Source organism: Chelmon rostratus, chromosome 3 (genome assembly GCF_017976325.1).
Source record: "Chelmon rostratus isolate fCheRos1 chromosome 3, fCheRos1.pri, whole genome shotgun sequence".
Lineage (NCBI taxonomy): Eukaryota > Metazoa > Chordata > Actinopteri > Chaetodontiformes > Chaetodontidae > Chelmon > Chelmon rostratus.
In genome coordinates, this window is record NC_055660.1 from 28,894,888 (window position 1) to 28,920,269 (window position 25,382).

The following is a 25,382-nucleotide window of genomic DNA, read 5'->3' on the forward strand; positions in this document are numbered from 1 at the left end:
ACCTCGGGCTAGGGTGAGAAGCTTTTATTGTCCTGTGGATTAACCTAGAAACAAGCGTTGCAGACCCCTAGTGGACACCATGAGCACAACCTCGTTATGCCGTTTGTTCAAACTGACGAGCCCCCAGCAGCCTCCTGGAACCCCTGCCTGTTCCCCACCGGCCTCGTTCTCCCGTCTGACGGCAGCACAGTCATTCCTTACAGTTGTCTGCTTTTGCCCGTCTGCCTGCTTCGTTCCCCTGCCTAAATAATGCTGAAAACATGTTGAACCGAGTCTTTTGCTTGTCCAGAGGCAAACTCAGAGGAATACAGTCCTAACAGATTGTGCATCCTCCTGGGAGCCACTGTCCTATAACAAAATTGTGACACTTTAGGACACAAAAAATGGCCTCTAAAATCAATTTTAAGTACAAGACCTACATACTCTACTGTTCTTTTAGGGACCAGGCGGCTTTGATCCACTGTCAGATGCAACCCAAATAAAACCAGATGATCACATACAGCGTCTGAGTGACTCTGAGCCTGGTTCTCTGGTGGAGCGCTCAGCAGCCAGTCGTCCTGGTAATAGAAAACCAAAAATACTCATGTGATGTACAGGGTTCGTCAGGGAAACCTGAATCCCTCTCGGAGGTAGTCGAGGCAATTATTCCAGGTGTAGAGGTGAGCAGTGAGGAAACTCATTCACAGTGAGACACACGTCAATCACGTTGTCATTCAGCTGCAGGATTTTAAATGCTGGATTTTGACTTGTATTGAAGGGCTTTTACTCAAGTAAAAGATGTGAGCACTGAATGAAAGTGCTGAACATGTTCTGTACATGCTGCCCCTGGGTTCTATCCTTCGCAAGCACAATGTCCCTTTAGACTCCTTTGCAGATGACGTACAAATATATTTTCCTCTGAAAGTAGATTGTAAGGATTCTCTGCAGCCTCTGCTATCTTGTCTCAAAGACATTAAAACATGGATGAACATAAACTTTCTAAACTTAAACGACAATAAGACAGAGGCTATTGTGTTTGGAAATCCAAATGTCCTGGACTGCTCAGCCAATTTTGTGGAGCACCTTGCACCTAACTGTTGCTCCTCTCTAAAGAGTCTTGGTGTGACTTTTGACAGCGCTTTTAAATTTGACAAACAGATTGGCTCTGTGGTTAAAGGTGCTTTTTATCAGTTGAGGCTGCTAGCTAAAGTTAAGCCATATCTTCGCCCCCAAGATCTGGAAAGAGTGGTTCATGCATTCATCACCTCCAGGCTTGATTATTGTAATTCCCTGTATGTGGGCCTAGACCAGTCCTCTATCCAGCGCCTGCAGCTAGTTCAGAACGCTGCTGCTCGACCATCACTGGAACAAAAAAGAGAGAACACATCACACCAGTGCTGTCCTCCCTGCACCGGCTTTCAGTCCGCTTCTGGATAAATTTTAAAATCTTGTTGTTTGTTTTTAAGGCCTTTTTAAGGTATTGCTCCTTCTTACCTAAACGACCCCTTAAAACCTTTAAAATACAAATATATTAAGATGTAAGATCAAACGTGGCTGGTAGGTAACAGAAAACTTGGCTCGGCAGCTATGCACACTGAGGACACTCGCAGTGAAAACTGGAAAAACCAGCAGTACAGGCAGGCTTATGAAACACTGTTAAACTTATTAAACTGCAGTTGGAGAAATGTCATACTTTCAAACTGTGAATGAAGGATAACAGAAAATTTAGTGAAAACATTTTATTGACAGTCCACAACTCTTCCTACCAGCCACCTTCCACTGTTTACAGCTTCCTCTAAGTTCTCTGACCAACAAACAAAAAATCAATACCACACACTGAAACTGAGACATGAGAGTAATCTAAACCGATGTGAGAATCTGGACCCTTGGTGTGAAATGAAGAAACTATACAAAAAGAGGGGGGGGGGGTTTGTAGCCACATTCAGCTGGAGTCAGGTTTGTCATCCGCCATCTTCGTGGTCTGCAAGTATTTCTAGAAGAGAATGAACGAGGAAACCGGATTAGACTCTTTACTTCCTCACACAAGTAAACAAAAGACAGCTTCTCATTTCCAGCTGATGACCATGGATTTTGACAGCTAAAATAACTCCTGCTAGCAGATTTTATAAGTGTAGCTAGCTAATGTAAGCTAATGCTAATGCTTACACTTGTGAGCCAGCTCAGAACTCTGTCTCCAGCTTACGGTTCCATGTCAAACATTTTAATCACATATACAGTACGTGATATAATAATAATAATAAACTTTAATTATATAGCACAATTCATCCATAAAATGGAACAGAAAGTGCTTTAGAGAAGTGCTGATAACATTTCTGAAAAACCATACAAACGAGGAAAATAAATAAAATAAGACTGAAAGTGATTATCACTGTTTCACAGTGACATGCAGAGAAACCAAAGCTTGAGAAGCTTGCCGGTGTCGTGCCAAAAAGTGATTCTATCACACAGTTTATACGTCTACAGCTGCTTTTGTCTACTACTACTCTATACTTTTGTTTCTGACATTTACATGAGTTTAATATGTGTAATGTCCTTGTTTAAGCCCAAGACTGTATTTAACATGCACTACACTTTAAGTCCATTAAACCTTATGACCATTTAGAGCCAAAATGGTGGTTTGGAAAGACGTTTAGTGACCATTTTTATTTCTGAGCACAATCAGAACCTGTAATGGTCCAAAGGGTCCGTTGTTGTAAACTGTAGAGGAGAAAACTATAATGAATTCATCTTTACAGTATATCCACACAAATAACTGTGTGTTGCCTACCTGTAGGTTATCGTAGTGTTTGAGGGTTTTGCAGTGGTTGATCTCTGCCTCTTTGGTTCCGCTGAAGAACCTGTTACACACCTTACAGAAGAAACCTGTCTTTGGGACCAAGAACTCCATACCTGTGGACGAACACACACATGCACACACACAAACATGAAGGTGAACTGTACGAGCTGCTGACCACCATCAAATTATCAGATGATGTGAAAATATGTGTAAAAATATGATGAACACAAAAGTGGCAACACAACACAAGTGACAAGGTGAATAAAAACAGACAAGTGTCGTACCAACTGGGTTGCTGGGGTCAAAAGCAGGGAGGGGGCAGTCTGTGCTTATGGGAGTTTCTGTCTTTAACTTCTTCTTCACGCTCTCCTCCTCAGTGATTGTCTGGTCTTCAGACCTCTTGTGCTTTCCTGTGAGAGACAGAGACCTCTTTAAAATCTGGAACAGGGACTGATAACCTGGTAATCATGCTTCTTCAGATCTCGGTGTTGTAATTAATCTGTCTTCATTAGCCACTACCGACCACATGGGTAAGGCTCCATCAAGTCAATCAGGACATTACATTTAACAGCAGAACACAATGGTAAATGGACTGTATTTGTCCACCTGTTGCACTTTGTCCACCTTCACCTGCACCTTCTGTGTACTCAACATTTAAGTACACACACGCCATTTGCACTCAGTATATACATTTTAGTATATTTCAGCTGCTGTTGGTATATTTTATTGTTTAAGTATATTCTTATTGTCTTTGTATATTTTCATTTCTGGTATATTTTTATCTGCATGTTAGTTAATTTTATTCTAGTATCTTTATTTTATTTTCTTTCTTATTGTTTCTAACATGGAGGTTGCAATGCTAATTTCATTGACATGTTACGCTCAGTGACAACAAAGACAATCTTTATATAGCGCTTTACAACACAAGCTTACACTCACCCATGGTAGCTAGGCCACCTGCTCATTACGAGCATTAACACACTCACACACCTTGGGTCAACTTGGGTTCAGTATATTGCCCAAGGATACTTCCTCATGAGATCGAACCACTGACTTTCTGATGTGTGGACGACCGCTCTAGCTCCTGAGCCATAGACGCCCCTGATTGGCACTGCTGCCACTCAAGGTTCTAATTCAAACAAAATTGAGCAACTTGTACCTGCCACTGCATGATCCCCGGTCTCTTTGTCCTCTTTATCCTGCATCTTCTCGGGTTCCTCTGTTTCGTCTGATGCCACCACCTTCTCCTCCTCCTCAGCCTGACTGTGATTGACAGCACTGTCCTCCTTCTCATCTTTCTCACTCTCTGCAGTCACAGAGGAGTCAGCTGGGGCAGCTGAAGCTTCAGGAGCAGGTGTGGCAACGGGTTCAGTCTTGGTGGTGAAGTCCAGAGTGGCTGTCAGTGTGCTTTCTAAACAAAGACAGATTCCAGGCGAAAATGAACAGCACAATTTAAAATGAAAGAAATTATCTTAGAAAGATGGTGTTTCCTTCAGTTTGTAATAGAGGTTAACTCAGTGTGAGGTTGTACCTGTCTCAGGTGTATCGGCCTGGCATGATGTCACATGTGTTTGGCTGGAGGACGAGTCAGATTGTGAAGCCGGTGCAGGGGACGCTGCCTCAGTGGGGATCGGATCGGGTGTTATATCTAATGACACCAAACCATCTGAAGGCTCAGCTGTCGGCACAGACACAGGTTCAGGGTCTGATCCGTGCTCATCAGACTTCTCCAGGGATGCTGTGGTGTCTGACGTTCTTATTTCCGTGGTCACCTCCATGGGTGTGTCCTAGAAGCAGAAATCAGAAACTCAGTCTGCCCAGTAACCATATAGAGAAACTCTTTTCTGTAATATACAGCACAGAAGCTAAAATGTACCCCTGGAGCATCCTTTTTGACAGATGTGGGGGTATCTTCCCTTCCCTCTGTGGTTTCCGTGGGAACAGTGGGAGAGGGAGACCGAGGAAGGTCGGTCACATCTCCCACTTCATCTACTGTCACAAAGTCACTCATGTTGAAGGGGAACTCATCAAACTCCTCCTCCTCCTCCTCTTCCCGCACCTGATTGCATGACAGGAGAAAAAAAAAAAGCGCTGATGATAAGAACAGAGAAGAGATGTAACTCGCCAAGTTCAACACTTTTTGACCTGAAAGCATCTTCTCACCATTTTGGTCTCAGCTTCCGAGTGGTTATAGTGTTCATCCCTCCAGGAGCTCTGCCTGTATCCCTCCAACCTGCCAGACGACCTCAGTCCTGATAAACCTTCACCGTATGCTCTCTTCCTCTCTCTCCTCACTCTCTCCCTCCTCTCCCACTCCCTTCTTTCCTCCTCTCTCTTCTCTCTCTCTCTCCTGGCTCTTTCATCCCGCTCCTTCTCCTTCCTGGCCCTCTCCTTCTCCCAAGCCCTCTTCTCCCTCTCCTTCCTCTCTCTCTCCCTCGCCTCCTTCTCCTTTCTTGCCTCTCTATCTTTTCGCTCCCTCTCCTGTTTCTTCACCTCCTCCTCTGTGTGGTTTATGGCTGGCTCGCCTGTCTCCTTTGCTGCTTTTTGACCCAGGTCTGTCTCCATTTGTGTTTCCCCCTGTGCTCCATTGGTGGAAGCTGCTGTGTTGTTGGGATGGCTGGCGGTTCTTGTTCGGCACTCCACTAGCAGAGCATTAACCATCTCTTGAGTAACCTGGTGAAACCGGGATCAAAAAGAACTTGTGAGTACTAATTAATATGCTGGAGGTTAGTTGCACAGGAGAACAGCCTTGCTCCAGAAAGAGAAAAGGCTGATTTTTTCTGAAGATTTTACCTTAGGGAGCTCTGGCATGGCCGTCTCCTGGGAAGCTGTTTTGTCATCAGAGCTAGATGGCTCTGTCTCTTCACCAGCAGGAGTCTTGTCATTTCCTGCTTTGGATTCATTTCCATCTTTCTTCTCTTCTGCTGTCTCCATGACATTTTCAACAGTGGATGTTTCCCTTGTGTCTGTCTCGATGTCTGCCTCTGGTCTGGGGTCTGGTGCAGCCACAGAGTCAGAAACAGCATTGGTAAGGTCATCTTTTTTGATTTCATTGTCTTTGCTCCCGTTCTCTCCCAAAGCCTCGTTTTCATCAACCGTCTTCTCTGCGCTCTTCATTTGCTCATCCTTCCCATCGCCATGTTTTTCCACACACTCCAAGGGAGATTCAGAATCCGCTTTATGTGCTGTCTCCTCTTTGTCTGCAGCAGCTACTGTTTGGCTGCCTTTGCCATTTGCAGGTGTATCCTGCAACCAGAGATGAGGAGTGTAACATTAAGCACCAGTATTCAGGTGTTAAAGCAGCCAGTAGTAGATTAAAATATGTCTAAATGGACGCCCCATAACTCTTGCTAATCAAGTATGTGAGTTACCGACCTCAGATGAATCAAGGTAGGCAGCGATGACTTTGGTCTGCATGTTGGCTTTGGGGTCAGGCTTACGGGAGAAGAACAGAGGGTTGTTGTGGATGATGCAAGGGAACGTCTGGAAGCGTTTGTAAACAGACAGGGCCATGGCTGCAGTCGCCATTTCACAAATGACCTGAGCAGGAAGACACATCACATGTCAACAGAAACCCAGGATTTAAGTGTAACTGGGGGCATGGATATTCAGGACATAGTGGATTAGCGTGTTTGCAGTTGAACAGACAAACAACCCTCACCATACTGTTGAGCACTAGAGTCTTGATGACGGTACCAAAGCGTCGCACCAGCTTCTGTACCTCAGAGGAGCCAGACGGAGTGTTGGGAACATTACTGATCACCAACAGGCTGCTCCAGCCCACCAGGACAGGACTTTCCTGCAGGATGCAATGGAACGTCACTTATTGGCCAGAGAATAATTACTCATCAATTACCGGTGCAGTGATGCAACAATCAATCATCAGTTCAAGATATACAGACTATTCATGTTGGTTAGACGAATATACTACATCAACTAGAAGGGCAGTCAGGGAGAACAGACTTCCGCCAAGGCCAACTGGTCACTATTCTATAACATGCAAATATGTCCCCAAGTACTCCATAGTAACTGCTTTCTGTATGGATTACTGGTGCCCATGAATCTGGATTGTGATATAGAGTCATCGTATTTTGTCAGACAATATGGATCAGACTCCTGCTCAAAGGTGCAGGGCTGAAGTTTTTATTCTAGAAGCAGTTATTGTGGTGATATTCATGGTAGACGTGCAGCTAGCTGGAGGCTAAAAACACCAGCAGAGTTGACAGGGAAACAAGGTGAGCGATGCCTGCTCAGGCCTGTGTGAGCTGACCAATCAGAGCAGACTGTGCTTTTCGGAAGGGAGGAATTTAAGGAGGACTGGAGCCTAAACAGAGTGTTTCAGAGAACAACAGTGCTGCAGTAATGGACAATATGAGGAAAATATGTTTTCTGAATGATAAAAAATACCTATACTGGTACAAATACTCACTAATGGGTCCACTGATCCCATCAGAAGGTTGTAGAGTGCCACCTGGGTAAAGAGTTTTTAGTATTAATTACCAGTTACTGCTCAAGGTTTACTGTCAAACACAAAGAGGGAAACAAAAACATTTCAATACAAATAGTGACTAAAATGTTCCTCTTGAAGAACAATAAAAAAGAACGCCAAAGTGAGACGACTGACTGAGAACATTAGACAGCAACAGAGGAGAAAAGATGATCACTATACTGTCAAGGAAGATTGGGTAAGTGATGAGACCCCTACCGGTGTGCTGAGACCGATACACTGTTTGAGATGAGTCATCTTCAGCTCAGAGTCTTTAATCTTCATAGGCATAAAGGAGTTGACTTTCACTATCTCTTGAGCGATCTCCATGTCTGGAACTGACACAAGTACCTAACAAACAAACAAAACAAAACAAAGTTTTTTCTTTCGTTCAGACATTAGCTGTCCTGAAAAAGAACTCCAAGGCATTTTTCCACTGTCAATCAAAAATAAAAAAAAATAGAAATAACATCAACTAAACAATTCTCACAGAGAACGTTCTGTATGAACATATTCATGATGGAGAGGGGTGTAACAGCACATCAAATTCATGGTTCAGTGTTTTCTGTACAAGGACAACTAACAAACATTATTTTGAAAAATAGAAACATTCAATGGTGGCTAAGATGGTTTTAGGGATATGAATCCCTTTTTCAAAGGTGTGAAAATAACATGAAATCAGTTATACACACTTAATTGCATTAGAGAAATATAAGCGTAGTTTGATAGTTGGCTTGTACCAGCTCAAATCAATAGTCATCCTCCAATCACATGAAAATGGAGTATTTTCCTAAACATTAAGTGGGAGAATACTGAGCTACAAAAACTGATTCAGCAAAACTTTTAATTCCCCCGGAAAAGTGCAACACTCAACCACACTCAAATACTGGCATATTGTCCATAAGACAAAATAACAGTTCAGTTCATACAGCTTTCGTCTGATGCACTAATCTTTGTCAATCTTCAGTGGAAATAACCGGGAAACCATAATACACCCATACAGCGGATCTAAGCACCAAGAGAGGATGCTCCAGCTCTGGTCTCCCATTTGTGTTTGGCACATACTACATGAGCCTGGCTAACTCGGTTGAGCAGATTAACATGCTGCAGCTCTGACACAACAGCCAGTGCACTGCCCAAACTTTCTGGGTGTAACCTGTGCAGAATTTTGTGTGAGTATTGCACATAAGTAGAGCATTAAATAAACTGTTTTGGTCACAGGGTGTACTGAACCAGTGCAGTCACATACCAAAACAAACGTCCTGTACCAAATGGTTCAGGACAAATACACACTGCATTACACCACTAGTATTTATAGACAGTGTGCACGCAGAATTGTCTATTTTGTTTTTTGTGATCATTTACTGCTACTATCCTTTTGAACAGATGAAAACCAACTATCTTGGAAAAATGTCAAAATACTTTCCGCCTCTCCTCGAAACAGTAATAGCTTCAGGTGAAACTGTGTATACCAACCTTTCGGATTTGTGTCGCCAGGATTATGTCAGAGGGAGTACCAAAGGGCTGGAGCAGCTTGATGATGTCGCTCTCTGACCAGCCACCCTCAGGAAGTCCTGTGATCAACACCATGCCCTTCTGTAGGAAAGAATTGGGTTGGGGAGTAAGGACAATGCCTGATTCCTGAAATGTTATTACTAGTGATAAAGCCCTATTTTAAACAGACAATGTTCTAAATTACACAAGGTCATATATATATGTATTATAGTATATTTTACAAGGTATGGGTACATATTACTTACGTCATCAGAAGTCTTCTGTTCAGCCTCACCTCCTGCATTGGGGAGTTGGAGGAGGGGGAGATAGGGGGCCAAAGTGCAATCAGACCAACAGTTAGTGTATTTCCAGCACAGCCCATAAACCTGTGTGCATGTGCCTCAGCTACACAACAGGCAGCATTTCTTGACAATGACAGGTTTGGATATGCTAACACTGACTTCTTCCTCGGTGGCTATTGCAGTTTTCCAGTAATACGTTTTGATATCTTACCACAGTTTTCCCCAGAAGCATCTTTGTCCGGTGCCGGAGCAGGTTTGCTGTGAAGACAGAATTATTAACAGCTGTGTGCAGCCAGAGCAGGTTTGACATTGGAAGGTACTGTGCAGCATATTGGGTTAAAAAAGAAACTGCTTAAGATGATAACTGTGACAAACCTGTTGGTAGCATCAGAAGACTGCCATGATTCAGGTTTCTAAAAAATAAAAAAATAAAAAATATATAGTATAGTACAGGCATGGACAAACTATGGCCCGAGAATTTTAATCCGGCCCACCAAAGTTGAACAAATTATATTAATAAACCTTGTTAATGTTTTATTTTCCCTGCAATTCTGGCTTTTTCCCAATAGATGGCGCACTCTAGACACATTGAGCTTTGTTGAGGTGCAGCGTATTACTCCACGTTTGCGCTTTACTCTTCGACCCTCAGCCCTTCTGTAAAGATGAGCGGAGCTACGAAAAGAAGAGTGGGCAGAGAATGTGGAGTTTTTCATAAGGAGTGGACAACTAAATATTTTTTTACCAAACACCGATCAACTGCTGTATGCCTGATATGCCAAGAGACTGTGGCGGTGTTTAAAGACTATGATACAAGAACAAAACTGACTCCAGGCTTTGACGCGCTGGATAAAAAGGGAGACCAACAACACTGTTCCCAATGAAATTAAAAGTGAGTTTCTTGTTGTGTTATGTAAAAAATGCATTTGAAACTAATTTGTTCAATAAGCCTTACATGTTACATGTCATGTCTGTTAAGGGATGCACATATGTGGTGTTCAGGTGCGCGCACATTCTCAAAACCAAGTGCGCAAATGCAATGCGATCAAATATAACGCGCTCCGCATACTGGCGCGCTGTCACTGTTCCGTCTTCGCACTGCTCATTGTTGAGTTTTGGCTTTAGGGATGATTGAATAGAAGGAGCAGGACGAGTAGACCTACATCTCCTACCGTTTTTAAATCAAGACAGTCAGGAGGAGAGTGATGATGATGATATCCTGAAGGATAACACAACTTTCAGTGCTTTAAAATAATAAAAAAAATATTTTATTCATTTAATTTTCAGTGTTTTAAGAGTCATTTCAATAAATAGCTCAATTCTGTGGGACTTTAAAGACAGATATTTTGTTGTAATGCTTTTGTTCATTTTAAATTGAAATTAAAGCACATGTTTTCTACATATCTCATGATATTTTATTTTCACTTATGAGGTGGATTACAGAACCCTTTGTGGGCCACAAGTGAAAAAGTTTGCCCACCCCTGGTACAGTATGTATAGTTTTTTTTTTGCTGAAAGTGTAGAGGTTACATACATAATGTGTTCCAAAACTTTATACACTCTACACACCCATTCAACTCTTATAGGAGCTTCAACTTTTCTATGTGTCGAAGGGTTTGAACATGATATGCATTAATGCCACATGCATATATTTTCCACAGTGTACCTTAGCTATTGAAGCAGTTATTTGCTGGTCTCTGATGGAGAGATTAGTGGAGTTAGCCAGAGCCTGAGCGTGTTCAGCCTTCACCATGCAGACAGATGCCTGCAACAAGGGAAGATGACAAAGTGAGGCTACGAGACAGACAAAAATTAATGACGGCATTTTGCAACACAACACATACGCACAGCATACACAACACAGGACATCTTCATATCTTAACATGTCCACTACTGTTTTTAGGACTTTAAAGTGGTGAGAGGTAGAGAGACCAACTTCTTTATCAAATATTTGAATTTGTCTTTCTTGTAAGCCACATTTATACTGAAAATATAGATTTGGCTACAACAAAACTTTCTTGCAAAAGGCATCAATAGCCATTATGCTGCACTTGAATAGCACCTTCTGCCCTTCGCCCTTCTCGCTCTCTTCCTCAGAGCACGGCATGAGGATCACGTTGTTGATCTTGCCAAAGGACCCGACCAAGTCAGTCACATCTTGCTCTGACGCATCTTTTGGGATGCCTGTCAGATAAACCAGTCGATCTGCGACAGAAGAGTCCTGGGAGGTCAGAGTCACTACCTTCTTCTTCTTCTTGGCTGGTGGAGGCTTGGCAGACTAGAAAGCAACGGCACATTTAGGTTAGTTTTCAGAGATATCCAGTTTCAGTGAACTAGAGCAAAACTAACGGAAGATTTTACTACTTTGATCAAGTACTAAACTGTGAATTTTTATTCACAATGACAATGTGGGCTTGAGAAAGTACTGAAGTGAGGAAGAAGAAAACTGCCTTGTAAAATAGGGTTAATTCAGTATCAAATACCCAACTACCAACCCTACCTGTTAGCTATCAGAACCAAATGATTTCTAGTTTTGCAATGAAAATTAATCAAAATCTGACAACCATAAACTTCACCTAACATAACTAACACTTGAGCTCATATTAGCAACACCTAAAATTGGTTTACAAGCTATTATCTACTGCAGAACTCTGCAACACTCATTAAGAATTAGGATTGCATGACATTTTGTTATTCATGTACAGATATATAAGTAAGTTAGTTTGATCCAAAAAGCTGGTCTTTTCTGTCAAACAAACAAACACAACTAAAGAGAAAAGGCAGTCATTGCGTCAGCGCTGTTAGCACTTGCCATCTTAGCTGTCTTGGTGCCAGGTTTCGCCACGCTCTTAACAGTTTTGGAGGACGGATGTAACGGTCCATGTCTGGTGCTGTGACCCGCCTTGAAGGAGGATGAATGTCGGTTGGTGTCAGAGGAGAACTTTGTTGAATCATCATGTGGATGCTTCACACCAAAGCGAGAAGAACCCCCTGTTGATGGACCATGAACCAGAGGGAGGAGGACGGGAGCAACAACAAATGAGGTGAAGAATTATTAACAAAAATAATAATTCCATTTGGTCAATTATAGTATATAGAACATATAACCAATTGTTTGAACATTTAAATCCATTATGTGTGCTTTATGAAAAATTCTGACAGACCCAGCTAGTATATTTGATTTTTCCAATTGGGGATGAAGGCTTGGAAAGGTTTGTGACACTGGAATATGTTGTTTACGTGTGCAAACACATAAATTTGATGTGCATGAGCTACGAGCTCAGACAGAGGTGTTCATGCTCAACACGTTGTCCGCTCAGGTGTTCTCTGAAACTCCAGTGGGTGTACAAACCAAACATTCTGTGAAGAAGTCACCGAAAAAATGCTATAGACCGAACATGACTGCACCTCAATGCAGAGGAAGAACTGGAATTAATACTAAACTCATATCATGGACATATGTTATCACCTTCACACCACCCCTTTGAAAAAAGTTTCTGGAACAACAAATGTATCGTAAAGAAATGAAAGTTGAATATGAATACAACAATTTGATTCTGCTGGCAAAAGTTCACCCAAATGTAGATTTTTAAGATCTCCTGTTGTTGAAGTATTTGTGGCAGACATGCTATCTTCTACCTATGCCAGAGTCATTTATTGGTCAACATCCGCTAACACCAAGTCTAATGCAATATTTACACTTCCTCCACAATAAAGCTTGGTGCACTCTTACCCTACAGCCATCAGATATTTACATTTGTAATGTCATTACTTATATTTGAGATTATTTATATTTTTTGTGTGTGTAGTGCTGTACATCTGTGATTTCTTATTCAATATTCATGCCCAGCATGAAAAAAATACTTAAGTATCTTTAAGTATTTAGTGAACTGCTCATTTGTATGTACTTAACAATTAAGTTGTCACAATGTGCATTAGGAAACAATATCATTGTTTTCAAGACATGCAATGATGCATTTTTAAGATCTGGTGTACCTTCACTAGCAATATTTGCTATAAAAATGGATTGGAAATAGATTTCCAAGAGAAAATAAAGAGAACATCAAGACATTGCTATAACCACTCAACGGCCCAATACCAATTTTGTAAATCAGCAAGACATCCTTGTATTCATTCTAACTCTAGCGGTAAACATTCAAAAACGGTCAACTTCAAATTATTCTTGTCATGTTATTAACACCATTGGCATTTGTTTATGAAGTTCTACATTTCCCCACTTTGTGCTTTACCTGTGTAGTACTGGTGGCGAGGGTGATGGTGGGGCAAGTAAGGTCTCCCGTGCAGCCTGTGGGGATGGGGACCCACCCTGTGTTTGCTGTGAGGAGGACTTGAGGTAGGAGAAGAAGAGAGGGATCGAGACACAGCATGGGATGGAGAGTGATCCTTGGGATCCCACAGAGCCCGGCTGCCATACCGTCCACTCCGACTGGATCAAAGACGTCCATTGAAAGACATAACAAATGAAATTACAGCAGAAAGAACACAACCACGCTGATGCATGTTGTTATTATGGCAATTGTTGTAAAAATGTTCTCTTTTACACTCTAACACTTTAATTTAATGCTAGACATGTCAAACAACAAACAGAATTAGTTTCAAATGGATAACCAACTGTTCAATAAGATCTGTCTCAGATAGTCTGTATATGTACTGTTAAATTATTTTCAATGTGTAGCACCCGCCAACTGAGAGTGGCTCCCACTGGCTGCTGGTCACCGCTAAAAACAGATTATTGGAAACATAAGAGTCCAACTGACCTTGGTAGATTTGGTTTCCAGTCACTGTACCTTCAGCCACACACACACACACACACACACACACACACAAACACACACAGATACACAAACATGTGTTAGCATGTTATTCAATAACTCATTACTCCTAAACTTGCATTTTAAATTTTTAAACTTAAAAATTTGTGAAAAAAAATGTAGATTATACATTTGAGAAAGCATCGTGAACAGCAGAGCACCCATATATTTTAGTTTGTACCAATGCCCTATAAGTACACCACTTCTTTGAAATATTTTGGTTTTGTTTCCAATGAAAACGTTAGCTTAGCTTTTCAGAGGGAAGAAAACCATTGGCAGTCAGCAGGAAGCACATTAGGTTCTGTGGTGAATAGAATTATTGTATCTTGACCTTGGGTTTTCAACATTTTAAAAATTGTATTATTTAATGTTTGGCTCAATGTATTTTATGCTGCAGGTGTGGGGCTTCAAGGGTAGCCCTAACAGTAATGCTATCCAGAGCTGAGGTACCTTCTTAAGGTGTGTAAGTACACTACAAAGTGGGCTATTGAAGGGGACATGGGATGGGATTCATGTCTTGTAACACGCAGACGTTAAATAGTTCAGCTGTAGAACCGCCCTGTCCAATGCGTTTTCAATGCATGGAAACTATGACAGAGAACACTGTATCCAACATAATAGAACATTTCCGTCATGGAAATGTTGTAGCCATCCTGGTTGTTGTTGCTGTCTGGTGTCTTGTAGGCCCATGTGGACAGAGCACCACATGGTGCAGGACACTCATATAACCAAGTCAATCGACCATGTATATAGAAAGAATGACCAAATATGGCTCTATGCATCATTACTAAGCAGTGCTTTTCAAAATCTGCATTAAGCAATATGTTAGAAAATGTTCAGTGTAATGTGAAATGGCTGTTTGTAGTAAATGGCCCATTCAGAATTAAGTCTGTACTCTGCAGCTCTATCTAGAATTACCCTTTACCAGTTTATTTTGGTTTCCCCAAGTAATTCCCCAAATAGGCCAATTATAAGTAAATCAGCATGATGAGGGTTCAGCTCAAGACCCACAGACTTGTTTCTCAGGATAAACAAAAAACCCATATCCATGTAACTACTGTATGACGTAATACTGACGATACAGTGGAGATGAAAGGTTTCATCAGCACATTAAAAATGTCCTCACTTGTTGCGCAGGTCTCTGCAGGCAGCAGTGTGGTTGACGGTGTTAATGTGGTCAACCCAGTCCTGAAGAAAAACGACAAGTGGCAAAGGAAGAGGTCACAATCCAAAACGAATAGAAACAATCCTCAGCAAAGCTGGACTCACTCTTCACACGTATGAAGGTAACAAAAATGAGCAAATTCTAAGCAATCACATGTCTACTTTATTTAGAGTGAATGACTGAAGTACAGTGGATCTTTGTTCCCTGGTGCCATTTTTTAAACATGGTGTGAAAACCCTGAATTGAACGTCAAGGTCCAGGTCTTTGATCCCATATTCATGTTCAAGTTGTGTTACAGCTGCTAACAGAAATACGATGCTTATCAGATCAGTAACCTGTTCTGTATCCATTCTACTTTCCATTATCTTCAGTGTGGCTATCAACCTTGACCAACAACACAATATCACAGACAAAAACAAAAAAATACAAAACAAAACAACAATTTCTTTTTCTTTCACAAACGCTGTTCAGTCAACTCACTCCAATACATTCAGGCCGTGTCCCATCTGTCCAATACACAACGCATTATTTTCACTGACCACTTTTTTGGTAAATTAGACAAATGGAAATCCATGTTTTTCCCTTTTTCATCTTTCCCAGTTTGTGATTTGAAGAAGCTAAACCAAAACCAGGAAGCAACTTGTTTTTCATGTTTATCATTATGTCTATATTATCTGACCCATACAGCATCTCAACAAAAACATTATTCATGAGTTATGCTTGCAGATAGAAACATACGATTACATGACTAAACAGGTAGACTGATTAGGTTAGATAGATATATTCATTACTTAGATTTGTGGGTCATACTTACTAGGCCCGCCTGCCTGTCTGTCTATGCTGTAGTGAGCACAGCTAAACAATGCTTTTGTAGAGATGCAGACAATACAAACATAGCAATACAAGCAAGAACTAAGTTGTTTACTGGTTTTGGATTAACTCCTATTCCAACTGCTGATTTGAAGACGGAAAAGGGAAAATGTGGATTTTTTATTTTTTTCAATTCACATGAAAACAAAATAATGCACTGCATATTTGTTAATAATGTTATCAAACAAGCTGGACACAGCTTTGGACAGAAAATACACAGATCATGCTCCAAGGCCTGAAGAGGACGAACCCCTTATAACATCATTACCCGCTCATCCACCTATCTGTTGCCTATGCTATATGAAGTTTCTGTCACAGCCTCACAATTTAGGTTAAAATAAAAGAAATCAAATTCCTATGTCCAACAGGTTTACAGTTAAACCAAGAGGTTTACAAGTTGGAAACCTAAAAACCTTACAGTCATTTTAGCAAAGACCACTTTATATTCTGCTCCATCATGACATACATGACTGATGATGAAGAGGACGTTACAACCCTGACATTTTTGTAAATTTTGGGAAATCTTTATATAGACAGTAAGAATCTTCTCATGAGAAAATACAGGAAATGATTGTTAACAAAATAGTTTTGTTTCAATCAACTGGATATTCAAAAAGTTCACACTTGGCAAACCTGAGATATCAGGACAATCACACTCAACTAAAAGCAATTACTGTTATGACACTGATGTTGAGTACAAACCATTTTAAGACTTATTCCTGCGAATAGTCTATCGCAACACCTTTTGAGAACATGAGAAACTCCACTCCGACACCAGAGACCAGAGCATTGAATTTTATCTGAGAACAAAGCACTTCCTCTCATTAGTTTATATTTTTTTAATTTCCTGTTTGTCCAAGGCTAAGCAATCATTGATTATTGTATCTCATAGACATCATTTATATTAATTAATACATTTCTAAACATGCAGCTTAGGTAAAAAATCCTACTGTCCTCAACAGATATCCCAAATTCTTAACCATTACACCCTCAAAATGTCATATGAAACACAATCTCACTGCCAATTTGATGTATTCATCATTATACCATATACTGGGGCAAGTCATAAGCCAGATGAACCAATGGATTATTAGTTAGGAAGAAAACAACAGTTTTATCAGATAAAATGGCTGAAGGACCAGGCTTTTTTTTAATTGTGATGTGATTGGAATTTTAACCCCTACACCTATTGATACTGCATAAATCCATTAAATGCAGTGTTTTCCCGGAAATAAAAGTGATTGTTTCTTCATTGGACATTTCCTTGGACAGGCCTGGTCCTTAATCATATGGATGGAAGTTTGCTTAATTGCCTTCATTTATGATGAATAAGCTGGAGACTTTTTTTCTTCTCTGTATATGCTTCATTTTCTTGTGGCTGTGTGAAAAAGTTAAATAGATTTGATCATAAAACATAAATGAGAAACTGCTATTTGTCAAGAACTTCCAAAGTTCTATCTTTTATCACTGGAGCTTTACCAGTCAGAGTTAGCGTATGCTACGATACATGTTTGTAGCTCAAAAAGGAGTGGCTCTTCCCGCCTTTATCAGATAATAATGCAGATTATTTTACTTCACCAGACAGTCGTCTTTTGACTGGAATTTTCAAAGCCTGTTTTTTTTTTTTTTTCTGTACGCCGCTATTTGTGTCAGTTACTGAAATCAGACCATCCTAATTTGGTCAAAGAAGGTGGAGCTATGGTAGGTTAAGTGCATGGCAGCTCCCACCTTTGGTGGGGATAGGTCAAGAAACTGACAATTAACCACACCCCACATCTTAGTTGTTCTTAATACTCCAGTGTGTAGGATTTACTGATGTCAGCTGGAGAAACATGAATATAATATTGATAATTATGTTTTCATTAGTGTCTAATCACATAAAAAAAGAATCTACAGGGGGAGCAGGTCCTCTTCCACAGAGTCCAACATGTTTCTACAGTAGTCCAGAAGGGACAAACCAAATACTGGCTTTAGAGCATTTTTAGTGGCCATTGTAGGGGAGGATGAGGTAATTCAGTTGGTTGCAATCTGCAACCTCACAGCTAGATGCTACTAAATCCTAGACACTGGACCTTTACTGAAACATTGAAATCACTGCTCCATTGAGAACATGAGATTAAGTTAAATGAAGAATAAGATAAATAACGTATAAATAGAGCAGTTCACTGAAGGGGTGTGTTCTTTTCTTTTTTTTTTGGTAGGGTGGAAGTCACAAAAATTGCTTTCCGTAAACGGTATCAGTTGGGTATTGTGAATGACGAATGGTAGACACAGACACAGCACAGCTGATCATCAGAGCAACACAGTTTCAAATAAAATGTCAATCAAGTTCAGCAAATTGACAAACTATCACCCTCTACTTTTCAATTCACATACATTTCATCAATTATATTATTAATTCATATGAATTTTCATCAGGTTTTTTTAGGTTTTTTTATAACTCCAACCCTTGAGGCCACTTTCCTTAAATGATAAATGGAACTTTTGAGTTGTGATGATTAATGATGAATGTGACAAAGGGAAAATGATGATGATCACTTAATAATTTATCACTCCACTTTTCATCTCACATTCATTTCTCAATTGATACGCATTTTAATCCCTTTGATTTTTATCAATTAATTTTTGTTACTTCCACCCCTCATAAATGGGAGATGGCAGCCATGGAAAACACTACTTGAATGACATCAGAATCACTCATCTTGACGACTACCTGGTGAAAAAAGGCTGCAGACTAAATTTCAACACGTGAAGGTATTCCTTTCAGACACTGATACGAGGGCATGTTGGCACTCACCTTTTCCTGATCACACTGTATGTGGCACAAGGAGCAGGTGTGGGGATACACCTTTGGAGACACAGCTGAGAAATCACTTATCATGGTGGGGGTGGGTAACTTCTTGCTGCTGCTGCTGTGTGGTTTTGAGCCAGACGAGGAGGAGAGAGACCGTCTTGAGGACGTCTCGCTCCTCGTTTCCGATGAAGGCCTAGGTTTGGGTCCGTCACGCCTGTAGTCTCTGTCTAGGTTACGAGATTTGGATGAAGATGGAAATTCTCTCCCAGGTGACCGATTGCTCTTGTGATGGTCACTACTTGTCCTGCGATAGTCCCGGTCTCCATGCTTGCTTGATTCAGTGTGTTCCAAACGAACCTGTCGCCTTTCAGCTTTGTCCACTTTTGAAGTTGCTGAGGAGGAGGATGCAGATGGGTACATTTTAACTGTCCTTTCGCTGGAGAGCTGCTCTCTTTTGAAAGTCTCTCTGGTACTATTCTCATCCTTTGCCCGACTGGCATGACCATAGTCAATGACTTTACCTGCTGTCTGGGTAACAGTAAGGAGGCTGGGCACTTCTGGGGAGCTTGAACGTGCCAATGGTGAAGAGCTTGAAGGAGGCAGCGGCATATCGTGGACGGTGCGTGAGAACGAGGAAGTGGAGGTTTTCTGGTTGCCTGACTTGTTTATTTGGATGTCACGAAGTATGAATGGCAAAGTATCTGGGGTAAGCTGATCATCAGGGTAGTGACTCAGCACCTCTAAGTCCTCATTTGAAAGTCCAAAGCTAGCCAAGATACTTCCTGCACTTTCTGGTGTGTACAAACCCTGACCATCCCCACCACCACCATGGGACTGCCGGGCTTGGGAAGACGGTGGGTCACTTACAGGGGCAGTCCAGTTTGTGATGCTTGTTCCAGTGTGGCTGCCCTGGGGCTGCTGTTGAGGCCCCTGGAGTTGTTGAGACTGGTGGCTAGCACTGGGTGGAGGACTGGCAAACAGCTTAGTTGGAGGTTGGTAGGTTGACCAGTCTACTCCTTGCTGGTGACCAGGATGATTATCAGAGGCAAGTGTTACTGGGTTAGAGCTGTAGCTTCCATGTTGACTTATCCTAGAACTTGAGCTTTGGTTCTGGTTCTGGTTTGGTCGGTTTACGTGGTCAATGAGGCGGTGGTCCATGTCCCTAGCACCACGGATGGCCAGGGCAGACTCTAGTTCATCAGGGAGCTGGGTGGGACGTGGAAACTGGAAACCCATCACCTGTGACAGCATATCCGAGGCAGGGCGATTCTGATGTTGATTTGGAGATGGCTGATGAAGAGGAGGCCTGGGCCCATTAGGGAAGGGCTGCGACCCCTGCTGTTGAGAGTGGTGGTACATGACAGCAGACAGACCCTGTTGTGTGTTTCTATAAGTTCGGCTGTTTGCTGTGTCCACGTTAAACCCGACAGCTGACACCCGCTGTCTGTTGAGAAGACTCAGGAGGGCCAGATGAGAAGGTGACGCTGCTGCAAACCTGTTGCTGTGACACTGGTTGCCAACAGTTATGGTCACTAAAGTGGCAAGCTGCTGGAGAGCAATCTGTGCCTGAGTCTCAATCTGAGCCAATCGGAGAGCTGTCACGGCAGCAGCACCAGCCACAGGTCCAAATATGAAATGAGTCCCTCTGGTGCTGTTGGCGACGGCGAATGTTGCACTGGGCTCCAGCTGACGGGTAGGAGCAAGGTGCGAAATACTGTCTGTGTGCACAGCGAGGCTGTGAGGTGGAAAGCAGAAATATACTATTACAGATGAACAAGCCTTTTTAAATTTAATTTTAAAAGTCGCTTTCAGATGATGCCCCCCCCACCCCCACCCCCCACGCACTTTTTCTATAACAAGTTTCTGCAGTACTCATTTTGTTCGTGTTTTTTTTCCCTAAATTTTGTCAAAGCATTAAGAAATGTCATCAGCCTTAAGAACTCTTTCCTGTGATCAAGCGTGCCCACCATGCTTTTCATTTAGGATAGAAAAGTAAAGCAACATTATGCAACAACACTGATTCAGTGAAAAGCAAAAACAGCAAATGTGGATTTAACCTTCAGGGACACTACACAAACACACGCTCTGGGTCTGACGGAAAAAGAAAAAAAAGAATAATGTTTCCAAAGGCACTCTTACTAGCCTACAATGCACGTTCAACATTACAACATACTGGACTTCAATGTCCAATCTTGGCACAAGCCTCTTTGCCAAAAAGTTGACAGCATAATTATCCAACTCTACAAACACATGGTGCTGCTTTCCCCTGAATATTCCCTACAGGTAACATGAGAGTCTACAAACTAGAAATCATACTTGCCATGTCCTGGAACCGATTCAAAGTAAACAAACAAGCAGTGAGATACAGGGTAGTCTTCTTTGCAATTAGCCAGTAAAACACAAATAATCAAACAGTGAGCATTAACTAAACATCTGAAAAGTGTGTTGGCCTGTTTGACACACTAAATGTTTTGAAAGACCGCTCAAGATATGCTTACACTATATGTGTTTGCACAGAATTTAGGTCACAGACTCATCAGACATGACAAACGTCCATGTGATATAAACATTTAACTTATCTTTGCAATCATCATTCTCCTTCTCTTGTTTTCCATATCCTATAGCTGAGCCAAACTTGGGCTGAATGGATGGTTGTTGTTGTTGTTTTTCTTCACAAGATCAAACTGCCTTTAAAGTGACTTTATTTAATCAATATTGAGAGATGTGCCACTGAACATCACTCATGTCAGATAGGATTTTAGTCTACCCTACCAGTGCTTTCTATGTCATACAGTATCAGGCGTATATTCTGGTAGTAAATATGTGAAGCATGTCATTAATCAACCAAAACATTTGTCAGTGTGCACATTCATTTTGGTGACGTTCTGCAGTCATTGAGGGCACATTTCCTTTTAACAGACCAAGCCAGCAACCTTTGACCATTATTACAGATATTGGTTGATGACGTTAATAGTCCAAATATTTAAAGTTAAACAATGCAAAATTTTACTTAAGTAAATATAAGATGCAGGTTGGCATGCCATTTCCAAAACAAATAAATTAAATAAGGATGGAAAAGTTGATGACACGAATTTGTACTGTGATCTGATGGTAAAGTTATGTTTATAAAAAGGTCTGGCATATAAAAACATATGTCTGGCACACTGAAATGTCTGACAATGACCAGTTCTCCAAAGAGTCATTGCAGTTAGGTTATGAAGCCCTTTACAGCTAAAGTCCCCACACAAAAGCATTTCTCAACAGAAAAACGCAGACAAAGCAACAACATCCAAGCCTCTGCATTTGTTCTTGTTAGAAAAATAGTGCTGACTTTTCACAGTGTGTTTTAATTTGTTGAATAAGTACAACTAAAGCTTCCATCTGCACTTTCTCAACAGACAGACATGCATTAACGGTCTGAATAAGCAGACAGGTAGACTTAGAGCACTGCATGTAAACTGTAGCTCACTGGCTGAACACTCAAGGTCAGCACATGGTAGGTTTAAAGATCAAAAATGTGATTTCTGATGCAACATATTATACAAAGGTGACACATTTTTGCAGTATATCACCACAGAAGTACATGCACACTATACAATGGTCCACATGTAAAATCGAAGAATCAAGTTAAATCAAATCAAATGTTGTACGTGTTATGAATAAAACAGACTGTGTGATGAATGGAATTAATGCCGTTGCATCAGTGCAATACAGCCTTGCAAAGCATGCACCTGAAAACAATATATATCATGGCACAACAAAGTTTGGGCACCCCTGGTCAAAGTTTCTGTCAATGTGAATAGTTACATGAGAGGAAGACAAACTGTCCAGACAAACAAAAGGCACAAAGTTTAAAACTGAATGTTCTGTTTAATATTTTAAGCATGATAAGTGTATTATTTTTGTTTTGTGAAATTTTAGAGGGAAAAAATTAAAGGAGAACCATACAAAAGTTTGGCAACCCCAAGAGATTTGAGCTCGACCAAGTTTGCAGTCATCATTAAGAGAGGCCAGGTGATACAAATCTCAAAGCTTTCCAAATACCGTGACTCCTCAAACCTTATCCCAACAATCAGCAGCCATGGGCTCCTCTAAGAAGCTGCCTAGCACTCTGAAAATTAAAAAAGCTGATGTCCACGAAGCAGTAGAAGCTATAATAAGACAGCAAAGCGTTTTCAGGCAGCCTCTCTCTCACTTTGTAATGTAATTAAGACACAGCAGTTAACGGGAACACTGGAGGTCAAGCTGAGGTCTGGAAGACCAAGAAATCTTTCTGACAAGACTGCTTGTAGGATTGCTAGAAAGGCAAATCAAGTCTGCCATTTGAATGCAAAAAACCCTCACAAAGACTGAGCAGACACAGGAGTGGTGGTGCACTGTTCTACTCACAAAAATGACCTTCATGGAAGAAAAAAAACTTTTCTACATCCTCACCACAAAATCTGCTTCAGAAGGAAGTTGAAGGTGAAAAGAGGGTGGCTTCTACAACAGGATAATGATCCTAAACGCACCTCAAAATCCACTATGGACGAACTCAAAAAGATCCGGCTGAAGGTTTTGTCTCAGTCCCTTGACTTAAACATGACCATGATTGAAAAGAGCAGTGCATGCAAGACAGCCAAAGAATGTCACAGAACTAGACACTTCAGAGGAAAGAGTGAAAAACCCCCAAACAAGAGCAGCAAGACTCTTATCTGGCAACAAAAACCATTTAGTTGTGATACTTAGGGGGCATTGCTAAGTACTGACCATGCAGGGTGGCCAAACTTTTGCTTCTGGCCCTTTTTCCTTTTATTTTGAAACTGTAAAAGATGGAAATAATAAAGTCATCTTGTATAAAACATCTGAGAAATAGGCCATCTTTGACTTTCCATCTGTTCTGCTTAGTTACTCACAGAGACATTTTGACCAAGAGTACCCAAACTTTTGCATACCATTGTGTGTGTGTGTGTGTGTGTGTGTATTAAAAAAATGTTTTTTCTTCTTGACCTTGACCTGTCACTTAAATTCATGTTAGCTAAAATAAGAATAACTTATACTAATAAGACTATTACCATTCAAGTCAGTGGCCACAACTTGGGTCTGTGAGCAGACTTCGCTGCTCGTTAGTCAACGATAAAAAGCTGTCGGGCTACTTAAAGCAAAATTAACCACAACCTGGATCCCTGGAGAAAGGACACCTTCTGGATTCTCGTTTTAAGTTGTTACACAGCTTCCCATGTTTTTTTATGTAGATCACTAACAAGAGAACGAGAACATTTTACAGTATGATCAACATGAATTCAACTTAAATGACACATTATGTTTGATTACATAAATTTACTGAGATGTGTGCTGCTCATTTGAAGCTGAATATGTGTGTGTGTGTTGTACAGCAACAGTTTTATTTACCATTGTGGGCAAATCTAGAGAATGTTTGTCTGAAAATATTTGTTAAGGTTTGGATGATGTCCCGTATCCAACATTAATGTCCTTTGCTAGTCACGTGCCTGTTTAAGTGATAAACTGCACTTCTTATGGTCGTTTTCCATGGTGGCACTTTAAAATTTACATTTATATTTATGCAACAATTTTGTGGCCTGCAACGGCCAAAACTTCCAACCTCTGTAGCTCCAGTGCTTTGTGCACAACAAGGCAGCGTCCATTCCTGCACACACACAGAAACCATCAGTGCTGCTCAACAACGACACCATTAAAGAAGCCAAGGCTTGGACGCTGATGTTTCGCTTGTGGGACAGTTATACGACCACTGTTAATAGACTCAAGTCCATGAAATGTGCGTTTATGGCTGCACCGGAGCCCGGCACGGCACAGAAACGCTTTCGAGAGAGACTCCAGGCCTGCACAGCTGAGACACCCGTGCACCATTTGGTTTAACACTCTTACAAAAATCCACACGTACCATCTATAGTAAAACTCTGGAGCCCATATTGGCCCATATTATAACTGAATAAATTCTATATTTGTTCGGACATAGTGTGAACCGGGAAATGCAGAGACCACTCTGCGTAGTCCCGAACATACCAGCCATTTTGGGTGTTTTCACTGTCTAGTTAGCTAACGTTATCTACCTACAGAAGACATTAAAACAGTTCCGTAACATTTTATGGACACTCGTGCCATTTCCGAGTCCATAACACATTCAGCAAATACCTTTTTTTCAATGAACCGATGCGAGTCTTTGTTGTTACCGGTAAGTCTCGATTCCTTTTCAGCCCGTTGTCATTCGTAACAAGTTAAGGCTGCGTTCCGCCATCTGCAACACGATACACTTCCGCCCCGAGGATTTCAAAATAAAACCGTCATCTCCACAAATCTGACACACGACTATTGAACAAAACAGCACAAATTATATTTCAAAATATTCCAAACCGCGAAACATATTCGTCGTATTAAATGACTATGTCGCCAAGAACGACTTAAAATAAATTGAAGTCCTCAAAAAAAGTTGTACCTTGAGAGGTAGGTTGCAAAACAAAACAATGCAGGCTAAATGCACAACAGACTACAACAAACCAACAGACAGATGATGCAGCAGTCATATTTAATTGTTGTCACTTTGACATGACCAATGCAAAGAAATCTCATTCTGCTAGATGCCCGTTGCCTCAATGCCTCTCTACTTCTGTCACTTCTTTGCCTCCTCCACTCACATGTCAGGTGGGA

The 25,382-nt window shown here is 41.2% G+C and overlaps 1 protein-coding gene across 1 annotated transcript; it reads right to left on the reverse strand.

Moving 5' to 3' along the window:
* Positions 1–1,710: 1,710 nt before the first annotated feature.
* On the reverse strand, positions 1,711–24,977 carry LOC121604389 (zinc finger protein 638-like). The gene is made up of 24 exons (XM_041933885.1): positions 24,870–24,977; positions 18,720–20,451; positions 15,014–15,075; positions 13,834–13,863; positions 13,306–13,502; positions 11,868–12,046; positions 11,118–11,333; positions 10,722–10,820; positions 9,434–9,471; positions 9,270–9,316; positions 9,023–9,054; positions 8,739–8,858; positions 7,482–7,613; positions 7,206–7,247; positions 6,438–6,575; positions 6,152–6,316; positions 5,570–6,022; positions 4,940–5,449; positions 4,653–4,835; positions 4,308–4,563; positions 3,936–4,187; positions 3,061–3,186; positions 2,768–2,889; positions 1,711–1,972 (listed from the first exon to the last, which is right to left on the reverse strand). Exons 2-24 carry the CDS (start codon positions 20,073–20,075, stop codon positions 1,922–1,924), a joined length of 4,806 nt encoding a protein of 1,601 aa, XP_041789819.1. The 5' UTR covers positions 20,076–20,451; positions 24,870–24,977; the 3' UTR covers positions 1,711–1,921.
* Positions 24,978–25,382: the final 405 nt, after the last annotated feature.

Excerpts from the sequence above, each read along its gene's own strand:
- LOC121604389 (XM_041933885.1), bottom strand. The coding sequence starts at position 20,075 with ATGTACCACCACTCTCAACAGCAGGGGTCGCAGCCCTTCCCTAATGGG. Across the intron at positions 13,864-15,013 it reads TGCAGAGACCTGCGCAACAA|GTACAGTGACTGGAAACCAA; the intron begins GTGAGGACATTT and ends GTGTGGCTGAAG. Across the intron at positions 4,564-4,652 it reads TCAAAAAGGATGCTCCAGGG|GACACACCCATGGAGGTGAC; the intron begins GTACATTTTAGC and ends TTCTGCTTCTAG.